General features: G+C 44.4%; 1 protein-coding gene across 1 annotated transcript in view; it reads left to right on the plus strand.

Annotated features, from left to right (window-relative positions):
- The window catches only part of LMTK2 (lemur tail kinase 2), a 107,690-nt gene that overhangs the window by 18,721 nt on the left and 75,248 nt on the right, over window positions 1–13,721 (plus strand). The window contains exons 2-3 of the mRNA XM_088451964.1: window positions 11,368–11,489; window positions 12,798–12,942. Coding sequence (XP_088308090.1) covers window positions 11,368–11,489; window positions 12,798–12,942 — 267 coding nt within the window. The remainder of the gene's footprint in view (window positions 1–11,367; window positions 11,490–12,797; window positions 12,943–13,721) is intronic.

Below are 13,721 nucleotides of genomic sequence, written 5' to 3' on the forward strand. Positions count from 1 at the left end.
CATCCTACTGCTTGAGGAAATGTCTAGATGAGGGGAAACAGGTCTGGTACACGCCTAGAAGTAAGCTATTTTATTCCTTTTCTGATTTATTTTTTTGGATTATTTTGACTTTTTACAATTTTGTTTATATATTATCAAATTACTGTCTGTAAATAACAAACTTTTTATATGATTTAATATTCCTTTTGTCTGTGACAGAAATTGTTTTGTACTTTTAATGCCACTTATAAATGTATAGTAAACGTTATTTGAACATAAAGGGTTATCCTCCATTATTGAATTAAATCTATTATTAATAGTTCTTAGGTGTTACACCGTTGTATAATAGCTTTGATAATTACTTTGACCTCTCCCAATCTGCACATTAGACCTACCCTTACCCATATAGGGAAAGCTAATCACAGTATAGTGTCATAGACATGATTCATTTAAAGTAAAAAAAAATTGCATCTTACTCCCTTTTTTATTGTATCCATCTTTTCTTTTGTTAGGCTGCAGTTATAGGGTAACCTCTGGTGCCGCCTATATCTATTTTTCTTTTCATCCACTAGGGGACACTGGAGGTGCTTACGCTGGGGTATAGAGGCGTGGATAACTGGAGCCGGAACTTTTAAATAATTTAGAAGTGTGAAGCTCCTTCCCCTCTATGCCCCATCAGCCCTCAGTTTAGAAAATGTGCCTCTAGGAGCTGGTCACATTATGCTGTGCTCCAGCAAATACATTTATTTTATTTCATTTTAAACATCTTTTACACTCCTATAGGTACCCTTCGCCACCCATCTAAAAGGTGGGGTCCAGGTACCTGGCGCCCTGGTGTTTTAGCAAACACCAGGAAGGAGTGCACAGGGCTCATTACAAGAGCTCCTGACAGCTCATTACCGCCCCAGCAGGTCTTCACACAAGAAGAGAAGACTCTGCTGACCTGCCGAAAGAAGCCTCTCCGGGGACACGCAGTGAGTAACAAGCTGCGCATCCCCCGGCTCCTGCCCCGCGCTGACACAGCATGCTGCGCTCTGTTGCTGTGTGCATAGCGCTTTTAGACAGCGCTACAAGGTCCAGCTGTCAGTGCTGCCCTGCGCTGTTAGAGATGCACAGCGCTACACGCGGCTCCCTGCTTCTCCCCTCTCCCCGCTGATAATGCTTGTATAGCAATTGATCCACCTGTGGCTAATACTGCCTCACCTGCGCCTACATGGGCTGCTGACATGGTAGGAGTAATGACGGACTTAACTTCTGAGTTAGCTGAGGCACGAAAGTCTCAGCCTCCCTGGGTTGCTGGGCTAACCAAGTCTCTAGACACCCTGGTACAGGTAATGGGTACAGCTGTGTACTCTCCCTCCACTTCCTTACAAGGACCGACACAAAAGCGTCCTTTATCGACTGTTCTCCAGTCAGAAGAGTCTGACGAGGAATTCCTCGCTACGGAGGATACTGAGGAAGGGAAATTGGAGGAAGCATTACAGGACGATACCCCTCTAGAGTTAGAGTCCACCTCTCCCGGGGTGGAATCTTTAATTTTGGCAGTCAGAAAAATCCTTAACTTACCTGAGGATATTATTCCTGCATCCCAGGAGAGTGAATTATTTCATGAACAACCAAAGAGTTCTGCGGTTTTTCCGTTCTCACTGCATCTTCAACAGCAGCACTCAGTGGCCTCGAAGCAACTGGATAAACGGTTCAAAATTCCGCGCCGGTTTCCTTCTAGCTACCCTTTTCCATCATCCATGATGGAGAAGTGGGAAACACCCCCTCCAGTAGATGCGTCCGTCTCCCGTCTTTCTAAAAAAAACAGCACTCCCAGTACCGGGAGCTACAGTACTAAAAGATCCTTCGGATCGTAAATTGGAGATAACGCTAAGATCTATTTATTCCGCAGTGGGTGCTCAACTTAGGACCACCCTTGTTACCGCTTGGGTTAACAAAGCGGTGGTTTGCTGGGCTGACCAGTTGATTACAGGTTTGGACTCTGGTACTTCTAGAGCAGAGTTACGCTTACTAGCTGAACACATCCGCGAGTCTGCAGTTTTCCTGGGAGAAGCGTCAAAAGATATCAGTCAGATTAGTGCTCGCATATCTGCTTCTGCTATTTCTGGACGCAGAGCCCTCTGGTTGCGCGCCTGGCATGCGGACGCAGAATCCAAGCGTGCGGTGGAGGGTTTACCATTCAATGGCGACATGCTGTTTGGCCCAGGAATTAGACAAATGGATATCCCAGGCCACAGAGGGTAAGTCTTCCTTCCTCCCGTCAACTGCATCGGCTCCCAGACGATCTTACACTGGACCTTCCTTTCATTCCTTTCGTGCGCCACATTCCTTTCGTGGTAGAGCCAGAGGTGCTACCTCCCAAGCAAGAGGCGGCAGAGGTAGAGGTCACCCACACTCGGTTGCACGTATACAGGAGCCTAAGCCAGCTGAAAAACAGGTGGCATGACGGTCTTCCATCCCACCTGGGACCACCTACAGTGGGAGGCCGCCTGCAAAGATTTCAACAAGTTTGGAACCAGACATCTCCAGAGCCGTGGATCCGCAGACTAATTTCCCTGGGGTACCGAATAGAGTTCGAGGTCCCCCCCTCCACCTCGGTTCTTCACTGCAAGTCTGCCCATACCTGCAGACAAGGCCAGGGTTCTACAGGAGGCTATCCAGTCTCTAGTAGTATCATCTGTGCTAGTCCCAGTTCCAGAACATCGAGGTATGGGGTTTTACTCAAACCTGTTTGTAGTACCCAAACCGGATGGATCGGTCAGGCCCATCTTGAACCTCAAGTCATTGAACCTGTATCTGAAGATGTATCTGTTCAAAATGGAGTCTCTGCAGTCCGTTATTGCGAGCTTGGAACCAGGAGAGTTCCTATTATCCATGGATATCAAGGATGCTTATCTCCAAGTTCCCACTTGGGAACCACACCAAGCCTTTCTGCATTTCGCCATATTGAAGGATCGTTATCAGTTTCGGGCATTGCCGTTCGGGTTATCCTCGGCTCCCTGCATCTTCACCAAACTCATGTCAGTCATGATTGCTCTCCTTCGGTCATCGGGAGTGAACATAATCCCTTATTTGGACGACCTGTTACTCAAGGCGCAGTCGGTATCTCTTCTTACAAGTCATGCCTTACTGACATATCAGACTCTAATCCAACACTGTTGGATAATAAACTTCAAGAAATCAAATCTCAATCCGTCCCAGAAGCTCCTGTTTCTGGGCATGATCTTAGATACGGCATCACAGAGGTTCTTCCTTCCAGTAGACAAGGCCCGGGATATCCGGTTGTTAGTTCAGCTGGTCCTCAGACCAAAGAGGGTGGCCCATAAATGTGTTGGAACTCAGAGCGATCTACAATGCTCTGATAGAAGCAACAGAGTTTCTAAGAACTCGTCCGGTAAGAGTTCAGTCCGACAACGCGACGGCCGTCGCGTACATCAACCGCCAAGGAGGGACTCGGAGTCGCATGGCCATGCGAGAAGTAAGTCAGATTCTCAGGTGGGCCGAGAGCCAGTCAGTAATCCTTTCGGCGGTATTCATCCCGGGTGTGAACAACTGGGAAGCAGATTACCTAAAACGACAGGATATCCACCCCGGGGATGGATGCTTCATCCAGACGTGTTCAACGCGCTGATACGTCGATGGGGATGTCCTCAGGTGGACCTCATGGCGTCACGATTGAATTGTCAGCTCCCGGTATACGTGTCAAGAACTCGAGATCCGCAGGCAGTGGCAGTAGACGCTCTGACAGTTCCATGGAACTACGACTTGGTTTACCTCTTTCCTCCGATTCCACTACTTCCTCGACTGCTAAAAAGGATAAAACACGAGTCAACCTCTGTCATTCTCGTGGCTCCGAACTGGCCTCGGAGGAGTTGGTTCACGGACCTTCGGTCCCTATTGTCAGACGATCCGTGGCCCCTTCCTCTGCGCCCGGATCTGCTACAGCAAGGTCCTTTAGTACACCCCAACCTAGCGCAACTGCGTTTAACAGGGTGGCTCTTGAAACCGATATCTTAAGATGCAGAGGAATCCCAGACTCTGTTATTCCCACCATGCTACGCACCAGGAAACCAGTTTCGGCTGCGCATTATCATCGCATTTGGCGTTCTTATATCTCGTGGTGTTCCAGTCGGGATCTTCCATCTAGGACTTTTCGGTTGTCCCGGTTTCTGCTTTTTCTTCAGACGGGTCTGGATTCTGGCCTTCGGCTTGGAACTTTAAAGGTGCAGGTTTCTGCCCTTTCCATTTTCTTTCAACGGAAATTGGCCCTCATTCCTGAGGTGCAGACGTTTCTTCAGGAGGTCTTGCGGGTGCAGCCTCCTTTTGTACCTCCGATTGCTCTCTGGGACTTGAACTTAGTGCTTTTGTTTCTTCAGTCGTCCATGTTTGAACCTTTTGGAAGAGGTTGATATTAAGTACTTATCTTGGAAGACGGTCCTTCTCTTGGCTCTAGCTTCGGCTCGTAGAGTTTTGGAATTGGCTGCTCTGTCCTATAAGCCACCTTACCTTGTGTTTCATGCTGATAGGGCGGAACTCCGGACGGTAGCCGCCTTCCTTCCCAAGATAGTGTCGGCTTTTCATATTAATCAGCCTATTGTGGTACCGTCTTTGGTGGAGGACTCTGGTTCTTCTACCTTGGATGTGGTTAGAGCTCTCCGCATCTATGATGACAGGACTGCTTCCCTCTGTAAGTCTGAGTCACTATTTGTCCTCCTATGATGCGGTTTGGAGGGGTTGGCCAACGTCTAAGCAGACTTTGGCACATTGGATCCGAATGACTATTCATCAGGCTTATGTTGGTGCCGGACGTCGGCCTCCTTCGTCCATTTCGGCTTATTCCACACGTTCTGTGGGTGCGTCCTGGGCAGCTGGTAGGGGAGCCTCCACGTCACAGTTGTGCCGTGCGGCCACTTGGTCTTCTGTGCACACGTTTGTCAAGTTTTACAAATTTGATACGTTCGCGGTTTCGGCATCCCGTTTTGGCCGTCTTGTTCTGCAGGCCCCGCAGAGCGCTCCTGCCTGTGAGGCAAACTTTGGGACGTCCCCAGCGTAAGCACCTCCAGTGTCCCCTAGTGGATGAAAGAGAAAATGGGATTTTGGTACCTACCGGTAAATTCTTTTCTCTGATTCCACAAGGGACACTGGACGCCCACCTCTGCGCTCTTAGCCTGCCTGTTCGGTTGGTTCCATATGTTGTATGTTTTGATTATTGTGTGTTCACTCCCTTTTTACTCTGCTGTTCTCCATCTCCTCTCGGTCTTTTTCTAAACTGAGGGCTGATGGGGCATAGAGGGGGAGGAGCTTCACACTTCTAAATTATTTAAAGTGCCGGCTCCAGTTATCCATGCCTCTATACCCCAGCGTAAGCACCTCCAGTGTCCCCTGTGGAATCAGAGAAAAGGATTTACCGGTAGGTACCAAAATCCCATTTTTATATTCCAAGACCTTAGTAGCAGATCTTCTAAGTTCTATAAGTTGCGAGGTAGGGCCTCCATGGCTTGGACTTAATTTTCCAGCAATTCCCACTAATTCTGGATCATATTGAGATCTGGAGAATTTAGAGGCCAAGTCTACACTCTGAACTCTGTCATGTTCCTCAAACCATTACTGAACTTTTGTTGCAGTGTGGCAGGGCGCATTATCCTGCTGAGAGGCCACTGCCATCAGGGAACACCGTTGCCATCAAGGGGTTGACTTAGTCTGCACAATGTTTAGGTAGTTAGCATTGTCAAAGTAACATCACATGAATGGCAGGACCCAAGGTTTCCCAGCAGAACATTGCCTAGAGCATCGCACAGCCTCCAGTGGCTTGCCTTCTTCACATAGTGCATCCTGGTGCCAACTCTTCTCCAGGTAAGCAACTTAACCACACCTGGCTGTCCAGATGATGTAAAATAAATTGTGATTCATCAGACCAGGCCACCTTCTTCCATTGCTCCATGGTCCAGTTCTGACGCTCACATGTTCATTGTAGCCACTTTTGTCGCCGGGACATCGGTTGTCCTTCCTTGGGCCACTTTTTGGTAAGTATTGACCACTGCATATCGGGAACACCCCACATTTTTTAGATGCTCTGACCCAGTCGGCTATCCTTCACAATTTGGCCATTGTCGCTCAGGTCTTTACACTTGCCTATTTTTCCTGCTTCCAACACATTAACTTCAAGAACTGAGTGTTCACTTGCTGCCTAATATATCCCTCCCCTTGATGGGTACAATGTTATTCACTTCACCTGTCAGTGGTTTTAATGTTATTGGGGGGAGGGTGTGTGTGTATTTATAAAATGTGTTGAAAATCTATATTTTGCTTTCTACCTATGTCCGTGGCATAGTGGTTAGCATTGCTGCCTCACAGCACTGAGTTCTTGAGTTCAATTTTCGGTCAGGGCTCCATCAGTGTGGTGGTTGTATGTTCTTCCAGTGTTTGTGTGGATTCTCTACTACACCCAAAAAAACATACTTTAGGTTAATTGGATTCTGACTATTTATCAGTTTTTTCGTGTGTGCCCTTGTATGGGAATGGGATTGTATTGCCGGCAGCTGTACAGCTATCCCCGACAGCGGCTGGCCTAACCCTCCCCGGGGGGCTACCTAACCCCAAGTCCCCCTGGGTGCCCTTAACCTAACCCTAACCCCGCGGCTAGGAGGAAGGGCGCCCGTACTTACCTCGTTCAGGCCCGCATCCTTCTGTATTCCAGCGTCGGGATTATGACAGGCATCGGTATCTTGACTCCTGTCATAACTCCCTAGCCGGCATTCCGACGACAGGATTGTGGTCACATAACTACATCCCCTTGTATGTTAGAGAATTTAGACTGTAAGCTCCTATAGGGCAGGGACTGATATTAATAACTAAATCTTTGTACAATGCTTTGTAAATTGGTGGCACTACAATACATTATTTATTCCTTCCTCTTTTGTGCTATATTGCTCTGTACTATACATTTTCTCATTCCTCTCCAGACACCTGAAACTTCAGAGATCTGACTCAGTATTGGCGATTCAATTGTGTTTTTTTTGTTTTGTTTTGTTTTTTAGCTGCAGTAATCAATGGGTGCCCATTTTGGGCTCCCATTAATTATCGCACTTGTCATGCCCAATTAGACCAGGTTTAGCCACCTATAATGGCTAAACACAAGTCCTGGTTATGGCACTGGAATATCCGTTTTGGCACCCAAACCACCGACTTCTCGCACATTTCTCTTCACCACTTTAGGAGACAGCTAGCAGAAATGCCTGCAGCTATCGTACCCGAATGAGCAAAAATTTAATTGCTCCGTCCGGTGCCCATCACTGCCAGCGCAAACAATAGAATTCCCCTTCCTCAGACTTTTCAAAAGATATTGTTTGTGTGTATTTTTATGCCTTTGTCATCTGCCTTTCGTTTTAGTCTGTGACTTAAAGTGGTGGGATATATATTTTGTTTGGAGGGCAGAGGAATTACCCCATCAAAATTATACTTTGTACACAGCTGTAATCGGGAGGTAAAACTTTATTTTTTTCCCTTTTAATAAAAATGTTAATGTGACTATGGTTATAGCTCACAATTTTATTTGTAAGTTTGTTCTTTGTGTGTTGTGCCCGCACAATTCCAAAATTGTTTAGAAATATTCTTTATAGGAGTCCTGCTTACCTATGGTATAGCTTGAGGTTCTAAATATCTCCAATCTATATTAATTTAATATATTGTATACACCACCCAGGAGTTGTGAATATTGTATGTATGCTTTGTAGGGATTGTTTGGCACTGATGCAGAAAAAAGGGGAGAAGCAGATTGACACTCTAAGTACTAAGAATAATAAATATCACAAATATATATAATAAACTATTAATTAACATGGTTTTCTATAGAGGTTCTTAGTACATGTTTGGCCAAAGATGTTTGCCCACCTACCACGTCACTGGGACCTCATCAGGTGGGTGCCTAACATCCCTAATACTTACACTGGCCTTGAATGTGGATTCTGGGATACATTTTACAGTAATTTATTTTATTTTGCTGCTTTTTTGTCTTTGGGTTTTTGGGTCTAGTTGAAGAGCAGGAACAAGGCTCTGTCTGAGGCCCTCTTCTCTTCTATACCACGGAAAACTATTATTAAGCTCCTTAAAGGTATCATATCTATGCAGATGGTGCTCACATTTATCTATCGTAAACTCGAGCTTTCGAGTCACCATTTGTTGGATGTAATTACTGAAAGTCTCTTGGTCATTTATTGTGAATGTACTCTTGCCAACTTGATCCTGTTAGCTGCGATGATCTCGCCGGCGTGAGTCATCGCTGCAATGGCCGCACTTTACTGCAGCCTAGATTCGCGGAATTTTGTTCGCAGCCCCATAGAGCTGCGTGCAAAATTCTATGAATTCGGGCTCAGAGCGGGCTGCGAGGGTGAAAGGTGTCGGTCCGTTGCCCGCGGTTTAACGCCGTGCCACGGCAACTTGCACCCTTCACGGCTAATTGGATTGACCCCAAACAATCTTTTAAACACTAAAAATCATCTCTTTAGGTGAGCTGATCAAGTTCCTAAACTGCCTTCATATCCATCTTTTATTTATTATTTACCAGATTACCAGCTGTCTATACAGTTGTGGTAAAACTTGACCAATAATGCATGCTGCGACATTTCATCTCATGTGTCTAACGCCTATTTTCCTAAGCTTGTGAGCAGGGCCCTGTTATCTCTTTGTTTGATAATAGCCGGCTTATTTTATTATGGTTTTGTTCTCCGTTGTAAACTGGTGCATTGTGCTGATCCAATGTAAATGAACATTTATGATCATTTGTGGGGCGATTCAATTGTGTCCTGCTCCCGTCTAATGTTACCGGGAGCTATTCAATTGTTTTCGGCGTCCAGCCTTGAGGCGGATCTCGGCTCGCTCCCTTCCTCCGGAGGCGCAAGCAGATATCCATGTAAAGTAGGGCTTTGAGGCTGGTTGCAAGTGCTGGGCATCCTGTAACTGCAGCATGTATGGGAGAAGCCGTGTGACATGGCTAATTCCATGCATTAGGGCACGACAATGCACCCGTCTCACCCAGCCCCTCACTGCAAACACTTGAATAGTCCCCAGTCACTTTAAATGGGAGCTACGAGAGCTAGAAAAATGGAATCAACCCCTTTGTCTCCAGTCCTACCCAGTAATTTGCGTTGTATAAAGTGTTACAGCCATGTATTTTCTTTAATATTACATAAACTGACTGGGTCTTAAATGCTATAAAAATTTGATTGTATGGGATGTTAATGTTGGCAAGTATTTCTGAGTAGACCTTTTGTGCATGTCTAGAACACTTTAATCAGTAAGGCTTGGTACTTTTATCTGTCCATTGATTCATTTACAGTGGAAGCCAGAATAATTTTGTGCATTCTTACATATTTTCCTTGGAGTTCTGCAAATGACCTTTATCAAATCAGTGTCTGATCTCCACAGTACTACTTTGTGTCAGACACGTCCGTACTTCATGTGTACACAGTACAGTCTGTAATGTTTAGGAGTTGTTTATCCTCAGGATGGATAGACCTTCTCATGCAGTCCAAGAAGGTACAATGTCATTTTTCCTATGCATAGGGCCAGATAGGGGATATCCCATGCATTATAATATTAAGAAAGGTACATCTCAATTGAGCACCTCGCTGGTGTCAAAAATAACACATACATGCTGCCAATTGTCTGGCTGATTTAGTTTCAGTTGTGAAGTTGAAAACCAGATTTAATCCAGGAACTGAGGTTTTCTGGTAATACTAGCCATGTGTCCTATATTTCTTGAATTACTTTTTCTCTTAATCCCTCTTTCCCCTATTGTTATCTTGGCTGCCTACAGATGTGTCCTCATACATCTAGCCTCAATACACCACGCAGTGCCACTTGTGTGGTGTGAGTGAGCCGCCAGGTCGTGTTTTACTCTGCTAGTGTTTTTTTCTTTTTTTCTTTTTGCAGAAAATGGACGCAATTCAATTGTTTGCAGCCACCTCCGTGCCCGACTGAGCTGTTAAATGGTTACTCCTGTCCGGACACATTCAGCTGCCGGCGCCAGCCTTTCAGCTCACCCCCGGGTGTGCGAGCAGAAATGCGCAAAACGTGACCCGTTTCGGCACCCAAATGGTCGGGTGTAGCTGTTTTACGTGGCTAAACCCGACCTCATAGGGTGCGATATTCTAATCGACCGAATCTCGCCCCGCAATCTCCTGACACTTTAGACGGGAGATTGGGGGCGAGAAAACAATTGCATTCCGCCCACTTCGTCTAAGTTGCAATGTGACTAAGACGCACCAGCAGATTGTGCTGATTTAATTTGATATGTGATGCTTGTATATCTGCGTGCACCTAAGTCTCTATATCAGGGGTTCCCAACCATGGTCCTCAAGGCACACGAACAGTCCAGGTTTTAAGGATAGCCATAGTTGAGCTCAGGTGACTTAATTAGTACCTTAGTTATTTTGATTTAACCATCTGTGCTTAAGCCTGGATATCACTAAAACCAGGACTGTTAGTGTGCCTTGAGGACCGAGGTTGGGAATCACTGCTCTATATGAACCACAACAGAACTTATATACAGATTCAGAGACTCCGACCTAGTCTCATCGCATTGTGACTTAAATGCGTTTTTGGCGCAAAAAAGACGACCGGTGCTAGCAGAGTCTCACAGGATCTGGCACGCCAAGAGGGCCTTTTTAGTGAGACTGCGGCAAAGATGTATAAGGACACATCTGTATACAGATTTCCGCCTGTTTAGGCCAGTTTGCAGAATCCCTCCCACCTTCTTGGGTCACTCCTTTTTTTTTTTTTTGTCCTAACTGTCGATGTTAACGGCTAGACGTCGTTAGCAATGATTTCTTATATTTTATCCTCCAAGAGGGTTAGAAGCGACTATGGGATGTTATGGGGAAGCGATACTACTGATTTTGATTGGATAAGTCTCAGGCATGCTAATGATTTCAGAGAATAGAATGCACAGGTATTGGATCAATTTGATGATACCAAGTGTGCCCAGCCTAACCTGATAGAGAAAAATGAATACTGCATAAATTAATATGCTCTTATGCCTACAGCTAATTAGCCAGATTTGGTGAAAGTACAAAACCACTGGCCACAGTATCAAAAGAGCATAAATTATATACACTCAGTTCTGTAGTACAGGTTTTCATGGAAAATTGTGTGATAAAACTTTATTCCAGCTCCAAAAGATTAAGTGTTTGTCTTTATTGACTTCCTTGTTCTTTAATATACAGCCCCAACATTAGAAATAGGTTGTGTGCATGGTACATAGATTGTTCTCATTGATCTGCTTATTATGATTTTACCTGGCTTAATGCCAGTCATTTACTAATCCTAGATATGTCCTTGTCACACTGTAGCTAACCATGCCTTTTATATCTGCCTTTGTTTCAGAAGTTGCAAGCGGTGAAGTTCTTTTGTTCCCGGTGCTGCTGTCTGTCTGCAGTTTCATTGCTCTTGTTGTGCTGCTGGTGAGCTGTATATCGTGCTGCAAAGAGACTGAAATAGATTTCAAGGTGAGAGGGTGTCTGCTCTGGGGCCTTTTATCAGCATGCAGTTAAGTGGTTGTTCAACCAAAAAACCTCTAACATTTATGGTGAGCAAACATTGTGAAATTGTTACCGTGGTGCCGTTGCTAGATATGAATTTGGCCTTTGTACGCAGAAGCTGGTACACTGCATTGCATACCACTATATCTAGGCACAGTGATCAAAATCTAAGCACAAATTGCTGGTTTAGCAGGATATTCCAGTGCAACCTCATACAGATCTGCTTCATGATGGATAGTCTGCAGGATTTCATATCGTTTATTAAGCAGATCTGTGCGAGCGTGATGTCTGGAAGCTATCGGCTAATTAGTTCATTTTCTATAAAGTAGTTATTTTGTAATGATTTTGTCTACTAGTTATGCAGGTAATCTTCTCGTTACTTCATCAAACAATGAATTACCTTATCCCAAATATTGTAATGCTACCCATATCATTACATTTTACTATTATGAAGGCATAACATTGTTGTATGTGGCATAGGAATGGCTGAACATTATTTTTTGGTATATCACCTGTTACACGTTCTATTGCAGGCCCTGCATCTTCTTTGTCTCACACTGTCACCATCAGTAGCCATATGCTAACACTTCCACTGTACTTGCCAAGTTAGGGCTATTTGGAATCAAGTGATGTTGCCACCAAAATGTGTACGTTTTATTGCAGAACATTGTGCTGCACTTGTGTTTGGCTAGAAGTGAGGGCTGGTTACTACAGCGACAGTAGGTGCATTAGGATCTGCGTAGTAATGGAAAAATTGGCTTAATTTGAATATTTAGTTAGGATTGTTTTCTTTCTGTGTTAGATGTGTTTTGAAAGCACTTACTTTGTACAGTCTGAAGTGCCGTATTGAGTTTATGCTTTCTTTAAACTTATTGGCAACAGTGTACTGTGTGCCCCCCCCCCCCAAATCTGCTGACTGCCCGTACATACAGAAAGATGCACCAATATATATACAGATATATTGGCTGTGCTGTAGGGTAAATGTGATAAGTCCGTACAATGTCGTCCACAAACATATCGAGGGTACACACTTGCCAACCTGCTCTCGATGTATATCGTCCAGTCTGTACCCAGCCTAATGGTCATGGTTTTATACCTTATTTTGGCAACTGTGGGAAAGTTTTTACCTTTTTTAATTGTATCTCATTTTAACTACATTTTTTTTTTTTTTTTTTTTTGCAAAGATGCCCTAAGACGTGTTTTTTTTTTTTCTGCTCCCTCAGTAAAAATAAAAGCATATAAGTGTACTGATGTTTGTTTTTTTCTGCGTTTTAGGAATTTGAAGATCATTTTGATGACGAAATTGAGTTTACTCCACCCGCTGAAGACACACCATCAAACCAATCTCCTGCAGACGTTTTTACCTTAACTGTCCCGACGATCTCCTCGTCTGTTCCAACACAATTGCAGTTGCCTCAAGGTCAGTAAGCTGCCCAGTTGCATACAGTACAAGATCCTATGTCATGGTAGTATACATGTGCTACTTCCTACATTTAGTAGAGTTCACATTTGGATGTGTAAAGCCGTAGTCTTTAGATGTTCTGTTATTTTCTTTTATATTGGGAGTTATTGGAGCTCTTCTGATAGAATATGGGGAGCAGTGTGCACAGCAATTGCTCCCAGTTTGTATACGGGAGACTAGCACTATATCGAATTGAAGTGCACTGTTCTGGCGACACTACATTCCTGTTATCCACTTAGATGACCTGTTGATTATGTTAAGGGTCTCTGGAAATAATCAGAAACTCGAATCTGCTGGTCGGGTGCATGTGTGACGCAGCTTGCTCAGATAATGGTGTGCTACAATCCTCGTCATGGTTTGCTTACGGAGCATGGTTATAATATAACTGTTTCGTGTTTTCTATTACTATCCTAAGTCCATTTATTTTTAACAATGGATTTCAAGAGCTGCATCTGATACAGACATATTGTAGTGTTCAATTATCAAAACAATAAAAATAGGCACATATATTTACATTTTTGCCACCCACTTATCTCATCTGGTTAGGGGCAATTATCTGTGAAATCTACTGCGAGGCCAACTCTTGCCTTATAAGAGCCACAGAAGGCATTGGCTGATAAACATAGAATTTGACGGTAGATAAGAACCACTTGGCTCATCTAGTCTGCCCAATTTTTAAACATATTATTACCTCAACCCTTATTGATCCTTACTTCTTCTGAAGGGTATCCTTATGT

Source organism: Taudactylus pleione, unplaced genomic scaffold, assembly GCF_031769625.1.
Source record: "Taudactylus pleione unplaced genomic scaffold, aTauple2 ptg000032l, whole genome shotgun sequence".
In the NCBI taxonomy this organism is placed as follows: Eukaryota; Metazoa; Chordata; class Amphibia; order Anura; family Myobatrachidae; genus Taudactylus; species Taudactylus pleione.